General features: G+C 42.8%; 1 protein-coding gene across 1 annotated transcript in view; it reads left to right on the plus strand.

The window, feature by feature from the left end:
• CUL3 (cullin 3) overlaps window positions 1-13,093 on the plus strand; it is an 82,881-nt gene that overhangs the window by 9,902 nt on the left and 59,886 nt on the right. The window contains exon 5 of the mRNA XM_085855504.1: window positions 9,731-9,845. Coding sequence (XP_085711630.1) covers window positions 9,731-9,845 — 115 coding nt within the window. The remainder of the gene's footprint in view (window positions 1-9,730; window positions 9,846-13,093) is intronic.

Here is a 13,093-nt window from a genome sequence, read left to right on the forward strand (position 1 = left end):
ACAAAGTTTTGTGAGGTCAGTGTTGGCCAAAAGGTCAACATAGGCCAAATTTCTAAATTGGCGATTTTCATATCGGCTCACCGAATCCAACCACCAACTATGTGAAGGTCAAATTTGTTTGATGGATTTCGCAAGTATCGTGCTGTGATTGATGTCTTTCTTGTTTGTTTGTCTGAAAGCAACATATCTCAAAAGGTTGTGGGCGGATTGGGACAAAATTTTGTGGACAGGTTGGGTAGGTGATGAGGACGATGTTGTTAGATTTTGGTCAAGATTCAGTTCCGGATCCGAACACTAGAATTTTTGAAGTGATTCTTCACCATTGAGAGATAGGGCCAAAAAAACTACACACAGTGCGATATCTCAAAATGTTTTGAACAGATTTGGCTGAAACTTGGTGGACAAGTTGGGTGTGTTGCAAGGACAAATTGATTTATTCTATTTTGGTGAAGATCTGAATCCGGATGCAGATTCGAGTACTTTCTAATTTTCATACGGGATTCTTCACCATTGAGAAATGGAGCCAAAAACGATATAGAGCATGATATCTCAAAATGTATTTATAGATTATGACATAACTTGATGAATGAGTTGGTTAGATGACAAGAACAAGCCAATTAGATTGTGGTCCAGGTCAGCAGATCTGGCGTATCAAGTGGGATGGAAAACCTAAAGTGTTCAACCTGGCGGAGGTATGCACTCTACCGAGTACTGTTCTAGTTTTGTGTCATGTGGGACGGCGACGAAATCGGTTCCAAAACTTCCGTGCCAATTTCTAGATAATCGCACTGAGAATCCCAAGTGTTTAATTGGTAATTACGAACTTGCCTGAAGACCAATTTTATGTTCAAACACCAGTTTGGCTCAGAAACAAAGCATGAGCAATTTTCTGTTTCTTTCAACAATGAGGAAGTGAAACTGAATTCCATGAAGTTCTCGTGTTAACCCGTCAAAAGTTGAATTGCTATTCTTGTGTCTTCCACGGACGATATAACTCACGTACAACGATCCTCTAATGGAGAACCATCATTGTGACAAAGCAGTTGAAACGTGATTTTAGTCGAATGTTGATTGGGGAAACCTCCCCGTGAAAATGGTGAACTAACAAGTGCGAATGCCAATAGTACAAAATATTTGGAGGAACATTGAATTACGACAACTGCACAAACACCAGCAAGCTCGATGCAATGTCGTTTACATAAGTGGTATTTTGCATTTGCGCAACTTAGTGAAATGACTGCAGTGTCATCCTCGTCTCCAGAGAGGTCGTTATTCCCGCAAAGACGCGGAAGTTATGGAATATTTAACCTTTTGAAAACAAAGTGTGATTGGCAAAGAAAGCTCAGAAAGGTGCTGCTCTCTATTCCCTTCAGGATCTTCACTGGATTGACTCCTTTTTGTGGCCAGGTTTCCTGGCATTTCAATTATTTTTGATTTTTCTTTCTTTACTGCAATTCATATGCTGCATATGCCAAGCACCTTGTAAACGCGGCAGCAACACGATGGCCCAACCTTGTGGAAGACACAGTGGGGTGTTTACCGTTCTCCAGAGAATGGTAATGGTCGTGACGTCCAGTTTAACGTCCCGCTCGATGACTGCCCTTCCTTTGATGTACTCGTTTGACAGTTCAATGTTCATGTCAGAATCGAACCTTGACCAGACGGCTGAAAACGTGACGACGTTCACAAAACCGCACCGGTGGATCCATTTCTGATTTGCAATGGAAGGTTTGTGATCATTTGAAATATTTGTTCTTTAGCCTGTGAGGTTTTCTTTCTGTTTTGACTTCTATATTTGTAGTTTCTTTAACCTTACAGAGCTTTTGTGTTTTCATTGTATTACTTGAAGAAAATTTTGAGCAACATTCTCCAATGTTAACATTTTTATTCCTCCGTTCCTCTGGGAATTTCTTTTTCCTATTCTGTTATCAACTCCAAGCGCATACTTGCTTATACTTGGGAATTGTTTTTTTTAATAATTTTTTTTTTGCCCGATTTGAACGAAATTTGATACTGCACACCGCAGGAGAATGGTGAGTAAGGTAGGTTGAATTTATTTGGCTATCTTCTACCGTTTCGGCTGTATTTTGGGAACATACATACATACATATATACATACAAGATGAGAGTTTTAGTAATATTGTTGCGGAAATGGGCCCTTAGTGGGTTATTAAATATAGGATTAGCCCAGATCCCCCCTTAAATGCATGTTTAGCCAGGTTGTTTGGTAATCGGACGTTAAATGTGTGTCGGAAGGTGTAGCAGGCGGTCCAGTGTTCATACAGTGGTGGTGTACCGAGAGGCGCCTTCTTCTTCCTTCCCCCCTCTTAACCAGCGCCCTGACAGAGCCAGTCAACAAGACATACCAGCAACCCATTGGCGGAGAGCTGCTGCAGAGTCTAACGATGGACCAATCACGTGTCCCCGGAGGTGGTCCGAAAAGCCCGCCCCGAAAGGCAAGAGGAACTGCTTTTTCCTGTCTGCGATCTGCTTTATGAGGAGTCACTTGACCAGCTGTTCCTCCTTGGCCATGGATCCAGCATGCAGGTCATCCCCAGGTTCATCCTGAATCCAACCACAAAGCCTCTGACTGTCCTTACTCCCTGCACAGCTCGACCGCGTCTTTTCATCCCATCGATCCACCTGCAGAGTCCAACACCCAGATTTGGCCTAATCTGGTGGACTGGCCAGGCCTGGATTTGCGTACTGGACCTTGTGAAAAACCAGCTGGAACACACACCATAGAACTCACTCTCTTGTGCCGTCGACCTCACAGCAGCACCGAGGCTGCGTGCATGAGCTGTGCCGATAGGAGTACATCGCCGCCATTTTGCCACGCTGCGTGCTTGGTCTGGGCGCTCGAATCCAGCGACATCGGCTTGTCACGAGCCCCATTCGTACCTTCCACACCTTTCCTCTCGTCCATGAGGCACCACCAAGTACTCCGTGTCTTGTATGCATGTTGTCCAGGCCTAAGGCTTATTTTGCTAGAGCCCCCTGCAAAACCCGTATCCGTAGCTCCCGAGATAAGGACGGGTTATAGATGAATGATAACGTTATCGTGAATGCATGTGTCGTGTTCCTCTGTTTCCCCATTAAATCTGGCTGATTCATACGAAATTTGCCGCACTGAATTTATTTGTGTCGCGCTGAAGAACAATCGCTCGATTTGTATTAAAAACTAAACTGGCTACGGACTGCGGCAGACTTCGCTCGGTCTCTGATCAAACCCAGTCTGTAGCCGGGGGTATATCCCCAACTGGGAAGGCACAGGGGTACTTTGGTATTGTGATCTTAGGCGCGTGACCCAAGAACTGTGCCGAACTAGCCGGCGATATAACCCCTGAGATGCAGTGCTGTTAAGCGCTACCGAATCAACAACAATATATATATATATATATATATATATATATATATATATATATATATATATATATATATATATATATATATATATATATATTTACATACATTTATTATTTTTTTTCAAAGAGTTGTGGATGAATTATGATAAAAGTTGGTGGATGGAGTGGGTAGGTGACAAGAACAAGCCAATTAGATTTTGGTTCAGTGGAATTCAAAACGTAAACTGTTTATCCTGGAAGAGGTCCGCGCTCTACAGACATTCTCATTACCTCTGCCACTGAAGGTGAAGGAGGTTATGTTTTCACCCGTTTCTGTCTGTTTGTCTCTGCTTGTTTGTCTGTGTGCAGGATATGTCAAAAAGTTGTGGACAGATCCGGATGAAATTTTGTGGACAGGTTGGGTTCCCATCGTGTGCTGCCTTTTTGGCTGCTGGTCGCATCATTGTTTAAGGGCGCGGCTATGCCGCTGATGTAGTGCCCCTATTACCAGTATACTGGTGCTCACTTCGCCAACCTCAGAAGGATGACAGGCTGAGTCAACCCCCTGGTGTTAATTCAGTGGAAAAATGGGTCTCAAACTCAGGACCCGAGGATCCCAAGCCACCACCCTAACCGCTAAGCCAACACCTGGCAGACAAGGACCAACTGATTAGATTTTGGTGAAGATCTGGATCCAGATCGGACTACTATAATTTTTTCAATGATTCCTCACCATTGAAAGATGGGGCAAAAAATTATATGGGGCACGAGATCTCAAAAAGTTGTGGACGGATTCGGACAAAACTGGGTGGACACGTTGGGTGTGTGCCAAGGACGAATTGATTCAATGTTGGTGAAGATCAGAATCTGCATCTGGATACGAGAAATATTTAACTTTAAAGTGATTCTTCACCATTGCGAAATCGGGCCAAAAACGATATCGTACTGTATTGCGTGATATTTCAAAAATGTAACGGGCCCGATATGTTCTCGTGGATCAGGCTTTATGTGGTGGAGGTATGTGCTCTACCGAGTGCCCTTCCAGTTCACCATGTGTTTGTGATTTTTCTGCAAGAAGCATATGTATGTATCCATATTTTTAGGCCCCACACACAATTCTCCTTCCAAACTCCTCGTCGTCCTTCTCTCCGTCTCCGTCAGACCCTATTAACAACCAGCCCTTCTCCTTTCTTCCCGCTTCTCTTGTTTTTCACCATTCATGTTCTCAATATAATCCAAAGTGTTGCAGCGAATAAATAATAGTTAGTAGTCGAAGATGATTGTTCACATGTAACGTGAGAACATTCAGTTTGAATTTGTACTTGCTGCAGAAGCTGCAGCCGATACAACAACTAAACTCAGGGATAGCAAGCGATATAACTTGGTGTTTAGGAACACCTGAGAAGAGATGATCATTGGCTACCCGCAGTGTTTATTATCTTGCCAAAACGAAGTTTTTGTAAGATATGTTAGTCAGCTTGTATGTTTTTTTATTTTTTGTTTGTTTGTTTGTTTGTTTTTCTGTAATCATGTATAAAAAATTCTGCAGAGCACAGTTATCATTGGAAATTTTTGTAACTTCGCATATCAGAGGCCTATAGAGGTCCCTTTCAGCGCACAAAATTTTGTAGGTCAAAGGTCAAGGTCACTGTCGCAAATCAGGGGAGTCGACGAAACCCTTATTTTTTGAGTAATCTTGATCGGATCGTCTTCAAACTTCATGGGAATATAGTTCATGGTCTGGCGCTCAGCTGATTAATTTTTGGTGGCGATTGGCCTTGACCTTCATGGTTAGCGCCTCAGGTCAAACATATTTGACCCCAAGGTCAAATTTTCAAGTTTTAGGAACCATATCGTGTAGTACCTCAAATTGAACACCTCGATGAGTGCTTTCTAGATATGTCAAGCTTGAGACGTTATGATGTCATTTGGTGACGTTATGAGGCAAAAGCATATTTTTCATGGTTACTCTGTAGAACGATTCTCATCGGAATCTCTCGTAGGCAGATATTCCTCAAGGAGTCGCTCCTGGTGGATAGCAGCTCTGTTCACCTCAGTGTGACCTTAAAGAAGTCACACGTGGTCACCTTTTGGCAAGATACGGGTCACCCTGCGGGTGACATTGGTTTATTTTATTTTATTGTATACATGGTCAAGGCTTGTGAAACAGCTGGAACACAGAACAGATCAGGACGTAACATAACAAGAGGAACAGCAGGAGAAGGGAGGAAATAGATGGAGAACAGAGAAACCACAGAACGGAGAAAATAGACAGACATGGACAAACAAGGGATGCAGGTAACGATGAGGGGTAGGGGAGAATGCAAGGGGTGGACAAGATGGATATGGAAACAAAGTTTTGGGAGGGGTGGTTTAACGGGTGTAGAAAAGATCATGGTTTTGGATGGAGGATGATTTGAGGTTGTGGGCAACAGCTGTCTTGAAGACCTGGAGGGAAGAATTAAATTGAAGAGAATGTGTAAGTTGGTTCCACAGGCAGGAAAAAGAATAACAAGAGAGTGGAGGTGAGCAGTGGTTCTGGATTTAGGCAGTTTCAGTAGAGGCTGGTGGACTGTGTGCACCCTTTCGATACCTACATTGGGGTGGGGGGGTGTGGGAGTGGGGGTGGAAATATGGTGAGGTCATGGATGCAAGACCAGAAAGGAGGCGGAATATGACATAGACCACCGACCTGTCGGCAATGGTGAAGTGATCGGCTCATAGACTCAGCTTCATCATGAGAGATTCCAGTGATCCTGAAAGCATTGGTTTCCACAGCATCAAGCTGAACAAGATATGGGACAGGGGTGCCAGGTCATAGGGGAGAGCAGTACTCCATCAAGCTGTAGATGAAAGCCTTGTCGGTGGATTGGAGCTCAGGTGTGCCAAGGAAGGACCTTGCACGATGGAGGGATGCCCATTTGGCATCTGGCTTTGTAGACCAACTTTGATATGTGGCTTGCCCAAGAAAGATCATGACTGAGTGAGACCCAAGAGTTTGAGTGACAACTTTTTCGAGAGGGTTGTTGAGTCAGTAGATAGGAGGGTTTGTGGTATGATTCAGAGAGGGTGAGTGTGTGTGATTTCTCAGCGTTAGAAGACATTTTCCATGTCTTTGACCAGATTGTGATTATTTTTTGTTGTTGTTAAGGTCTGAAGAGAGGAAGTTTTGGTCTGCATTTATCTTTCAGAAGGATGTGTGTGCTTTTTGGCCATCCTCCCAACCCTACTTTTGCTGATAAAAGGAACAGTAATGACTGCTCGCCAGGCCTGGCATTTGACTGTGGCAGGAACTTGTAATTTGTTCAGGGTGCTGGTGATAACTCGCCGCCTCTTCCCAAAAGACACCGTGGGAGCTTTAACACCCACCAATGAAATACCATTGCTGGCAGACTGGTCCTCCTGCTTCAAGTCCTTCTGATGGATGGCACACGTCCACAGTCCTGCGTGCGAGATGCCAGGAAGGCAGTTTATAGTTGGTTTGAGATTCGAACCCAAACCGGAGGGCTCAACAGCACGGGTGGATAGCTCCAAGTTCTGCTCGTCCGATGAGTAAATAGATATCTCCTGGTGCAATGAATATGCACATTTTGATGAGTCTTAACGTCGGTCGAAGGAAATTGTTGATTGAAAGGAAAGTGCAAAATTCCTTTTCCGAAATTACCAACCCAGCTTGAATTTGGCAATCTTCGGTGAAAAGTAGTGAAGCAACAGAAATATGAATTTACGAGTTACTTGGTTGCTTCTGCATTCTGCCCGTTTGTAAAAACTTCGTTTTTAAGGGCTCAAGTACCTTCATTTGATACCTTGGTAACGAATCAGATAATACTTGTGAAATTTCTACCAACGGCTATCAGCAGTCTTGAATAAAGAATGCTCACGGACACTGTAATTTCATTTGATTTTACTCGATTGTAATATTTTTTTTGGAATAACCCAAATCTGAAAATTATTTAACCAGAGTCCATTTCACTGAAGGTATTTTTGCCTTTCCTTCCAGGATCTTGCATTTTTCCTCCACTCAGTGGTATAGCTTGCCTTGTTATTTACTCGTACTTCGGCTCCGTGTCCGCATTAAGTCGGCTCGAGCGCCACTTAACGTCGCGTGCCAGAAGTGATGCTGAGCCACGTTGCGTCTGTCTGGTATGTCCTGTTCGTCCAATTGGTTTCGAATCACATTGACTTGGGAATGCTTTGCACGTGTGACTGAATATGTGGGAAATCCATTAATAAGTGAATTGCATTTTCTGCTCGGGCGGCTTGATGACGTGTTCCTCACAGTTTTCTTGGTAGTGTGGACATGAACAGTCTGCAGCTCGGTCTCTTCTTGGCACGGATAAATCATTTGCAGTGAAGTGGAGGCATGGCATAAAATTAAAAAAAAAATTTTTTTTTTTTAAATCCAAGATCGAAAGGTTCTTAATGACGCACACAGACGCACACAGGCCACTGAGTTTGGAGGAAGTGCCGTCACTTCCTTGGATACTCTGGGTAGCAATGACATCGTAGCAATGGCACCGCATTCAACAGGGCATTTCCTCCTCCCCGTGGACATTGTCCGTGTTCTATACATTTAAATGCTGAACATGAAGCAATGAAGCAGCACTTCCTTTTTTTGATTAAGTCTTTAATATGACTCTGCCAGAACTTGAACCACTAACCTCCCAGACTCGGAGCAGATGCTACAACCATTACACCACCGAGTCTGGGAACACATCAAGGTAGTGTGTTTCGGTATAAAGGTATCAATACTTGCTGAAGGTGTAATTTCATGAGTTGCTCAAACGCTAATAAATAAGGCCCTCCCACAGCCTAAAGTATCTATTTCTCACCGGTTGTTTTTAAGAGTTTAATGTTTTTGCACTTGCGAAAAAATATCCGATAAAGCATCGTCTCGGGATTCATTCTGCAGTGTCTTCATTTGAGACTTTGTTCATGGTTGTGATTGGAAACTGACTGCAGAGAATAATAATATTAATATGGATTCCAAGCTTTTGGAAACCAAGCTCATCACAGAGAAATTAGAATGTTGCAATCGGATGCTGAGTAAAAAAACCAAACGGACTCACTGATGAACTTCACACAGAGGGGAGAATCACTCTGCCTTGCTTCCTCAAGACTGCATGTGATGTCATTCCGAACTCCTCGATACCATCGGTGCAACTTGCAACGGGCACTGAAGTTTTGCTTAAGAGCATGTCACTATCCTCGTACTCCAGCGAAATTGTAACAAGTTTTAAAAATCTCGGCAGCAAGCACCTCATTTTGCTTCAACCACAACTTTTAAATATCCTGCCGTTAGGTGACGCAAAAAGGTATGTATTATCATTTTGCTTTTCCAGCCTCCACTACATCTGCAATTTTTCCCCTTCATCACCACTAAAACACAAAAACGTGTGATGAACCTTGGGAATGTGATCATTTCTCAACCAGTAGCCATCCTGGCTTCGAAGTCGAGCTTACTTTTAGAGAGCTGCATGGGAAACTGAAATGTATAAGTTGGTAAAGTATACACGCTTCAACGTAGAAGGCCTCTCTTGGGCCTAACATGCTGTATAAAATGAGCCTACAATCTGTATTATAACTTTCATTCCATTGATGCTGATCTGGCAAAATAGTGGTTGTCACAGGTGAACGTAAAATGGTGGCCGTGTCTCAGGATCTGCTTCTTGCTCACTGCAGGCAGGTTGATGTCCTTGCAATCTTTCACTGGCTCTTTTATGGTGTGGCTCCTCCTTCACTCCAGCCCCCAACCCTGCCCCTCTAGGTCATGTGCATCGTTTCAGAAAACCTTATCTTGTTACCCTTCCCGAGTCTGAGTTTAACGATCACCTATGTTATCCCCAAGTCCGTTTTGCACTCTTCTCTCCAGGCCTTCAAACGTGCTACTTTTTCACACCTCATGGTCTCTCTCATTTCTAAAGCTTCACTTTTCTACAGTCCTTAAATCAACATCTCCCTTTCACCCACAACCCCTTTCCTTATGCTGTGGTTCATCCATGCATTCTAGTCCTGTTTCCCCTCTGCCCCATCATTTTGTTTGTTGACCCTTTGCCCTTTGTTACTCCTCTTTTTCAATGAGCCTCGGCACCTGGATTTGAAATAAATAAATAAAAACCACTATATTTTAGGCTTCTCAAATGATTTTTAAATGCCAGGGTTACGTTTTGGGTTTTTTTCTCAAGGTGTCCAGTATTTTGTACTATTGGCTTACGCTATACTAAAGTAGTGAAAAAGTTACTCAGTAGCAAACAAGTAAAGTAGCAATATGCTGCTATGTGAAAATAAGGTTGTGAATTTACGAGCTACTACAATTTGAAGAAGCTAATGAACTATCCAATTTTTTTTTTTAACCCCCCTTTTCCCCCATACTTTCTGCCCAACAGGGGATACATACGGAATGCATGCCAGATGTTAATGACACTTGGCATTGACAATCGTGTGGTTTATGAAGAAGACTTTGAAATCCCCTTTTTGAATATGTCTGCGGAATTTTTCCAGGTGAGGACACAGGAAATATGCAGGAAGACAAGCCGTCTTCAAGGGCTGAACTGGAACTATTTTGTTATGCATTCATGCTCTTTAACATTAATGCTTTTCAGGCTTTTAACTGGAATTTAGAATTAGGTCTGTGATCTTGGACACCAGCTTGGCCGGCTCAGCCTCCATGGGTTCCAGGGGCAGTGCCCTCATTCGGGTCATCATTTTGTGTGCAGCCTCGGCTGCTAGTTTACATTACTGCTGAGAGCGTGGCTGTCTGCTGATGCAGTGCTCCCTGCTTGTTAGGGCAGGAATTTGTCATTTGCTCAGGGTGCCAGCGAATACTCACCTCCTCTTTGTGAAGGTCACTGTGGGATTGTTAACCTCCACCAGCTGATGTCGGTGGACGGGAATTCCATTTAATATCCATCCAAGAGATGGCACGTGCATTGATGAATCACCCTACCTGTGAAACACTGCGGTGACCGTTTATAGCTCGGTTGAGATTCAAACCCATGCAAGACAGCCTGGAGGCAAGTGTGTGTACCTCTAGGGTCTAGGCCATCCTGACAGTCGCTCTCGATTATATAGCTACAAGTGAAAAATACAGGGATTCTACATATAGGATGAAAGTGAAATCTATATGTATAGTGTATACATACAAACTTTGTATTGAACAATCCTTTTTAATCTCACCTGTAACATATTTCAGGTGAGCTTATGGGATAGCGCATCATCTGTCCGAACACACTTGTAACTTTTCCGAAACTGCTGATTGGATTGTGACTAAACTTGGCTAAAATTTTCTTTTGTGTGGTAGCATTCAAGTTTATTCCCGACATCCCAGCCCCCCACCCTCATCTATAAGTAAATCATCGTCAAGTTTAAAAGTCCCGAAGGTGGATATACACGACCGGTCAAAAGATTTATAACACTCCAATTTTTCCAGTTTTTACTGAAATTTAAGCAGTTCAAGTCCAGTGAAAAACCTGAAATGGAACAAAGCTAAGTGGTAAACTGCCAGAGGTTGAAAAACACAAGTTTATGTTACCAAAAACTGAAAAATAATGTAAATTTCAGAGTTGTTAAAAAAGGCCTTTTCCAGGGAACAAGTAATGGGTGAGCAACTGCAACTGTTCTGCAGCAATGGCAGTAAATTAATCCTTGAAAGTTGATGCAAACCATTCCTACAGGTGTCCCAATTTTTGTTGATTAGTTACAAACCCTCTGTCTGTATAAAAGCAGTGTTGGAACAGACTGTGTTGCTCCAACCTCTGAAGCATTTTTTGGGCAATATTGCACTGCAGGAAGTCGTATATTGCATTCATAATGGTGAGAAAAAGACAATTAACGAAGGAAGACAGACAGACCATTATAATCCTTAAAAGTGTAGGTCTTTCCTTTAGAGAAATTCCAAATCGCCAAGGTGTCAGTGAGTAGAGTTTCCTACACCATCAAAAGGCACTTGGAAACTGGAGGAAACTCTGACAGGAAGAGATCTGGCAGACCCAAAGCCACAACACAATCAGAAAACAAGTTTCTGAGAGTCAACAGCTTGCGTGATAGGTGGCTCCCAGGACAGCAGCTTCAAGCACAACTTAACACTGGTCGAAGTAAGGAAGTCTCAGTTTCAGCTGTGAAGAGAAGACTTCGAGCTGCAGGTTTGACAGGTCGAGTGGGTAAGAAAGGGATTGCTAAGATTGCAAAATAAGAAAAAGAGGCTTTCCTGGGCCATGAAGCACCGCCAGTGGACAACTGAAAACTGGAGGAAGGTCTCATGGACCGATTAATCAAAATTTGAAATCTTCGGTTCATCACGCAGGGTTTTTGTACGCCATCGAGTAGGTGGAAGGATGATTCCTCAGTGTGTGACACCAACTGTCAAACTTGGAGGAGGAAGCGTGATGATCTGGGGCTCTTTCGCTGGATTCAGAGACGGCGACTTGCACAGAGTGACTGGCACCTTGAACCAAAAGGGCTACCACAGCATTTTTCAGCGCCATGCAATACCCTCTGGTCTACGCCGAGTTGGTCAGGGGTTCGTCCTACAGCAAGATAACGACCCAAAACATACCTCCGGGCTATGTTCGAACTACCTTAGAAGAAAGGAACAAGACTGGAGGCTTTAAATCGTGGAATGGCCAGCACAGTCTCCAGACTTAAACCCCATCGAGCTGGTTTGGGATGAACTGGACAGAAGGGTGAAAGCAAAGCAACCTACAAGTGCAACACATATGTGGGAACTTCTGCAACAGTGTTGGGAAGAACTTTCCAAATTATATTTGATTTCCATTGAAGAAAGAATGCCACGAGTATGTTTGGCTGTTATATCTGTAAAAGGTGGCTACTTTGATGAGTCAAAATTTGGATTGAATTTTGTTCAACAAAACGATTCCGTGAATTATTTTTTATCTGCAATTGTTTATTTGTTGTGTGCTTTAATTTCAGAGTATATTGAAACATTAAACTGCTTAAATTTCAGTAAAAAACTGGAAAAATTGGGGTGTTTTGAAACTTTTGACCAGTAGTGTATGTACATATTTGTGTATATATAAATATATGCAATATTTATATATATATATATATATATATATATATATATATATATATATATATATATATATATATATATATATATATATATATATATATATATATATATATATATATATATATATATAGCCTGGTGTTGGCGCAGTGGTTCGGGCAGCGGCTTGGGATCCAAAAGGTCCTGAGTTCAAGCCCGGTTGGGCCACTGAATTAATACACCAGGGGGTTGACTCAGCCTGTCATCCTTCCGAGGTCAGCGAAATGAGTACCAGTATACTGGGCCGGTGTATACCCCGGTTAAAATAGGTGTACCAAATCCCTGTGTTGTAAGAGGCAACCAGGGTTGCGTCAGGAAGGGCATCCGGCGTAAAACATGTGCCAAATCACTATGCGGATCATACGGATGATCCGCTGTGGCGATCCCGAACGGGAGCAGCCGAAAGAAGAAGAACATATATGTATACATACATACATACATACATACATACATACATACATACATACATACATACATACTAGACGACCCGTGAACCCGTTGGGTTCCCGATGTGACAGCGATTGATGAAAAAAAAAAAAATCATTTCAAGAAATAGAAAAAAAAGATAGCTCCAGCGAACTACACAGCTGAGGTTGTTTGCATTGATCAAATCCTCCCGAAGAGTACTTGACTGAATCAGGAATTGATTAAATTTTTGTGCTGCCGTGTACCGTTTTGGCTG

Source organism: Eptatretus burgeri, chromosome 14, assembly GCF_056783735.1.
Source record: "Eptatretus burgeri isolate ZD-2024b chromosome 14, Ebu_testis_v1, whole genome shotgun sequence".
Taxonomy (NCBI): Eukaryota; Metazoa; Chordata; class Myxini; order Myxiniformes; family Myxinidae; genus Eptatretus; species Eptatretus burgeri.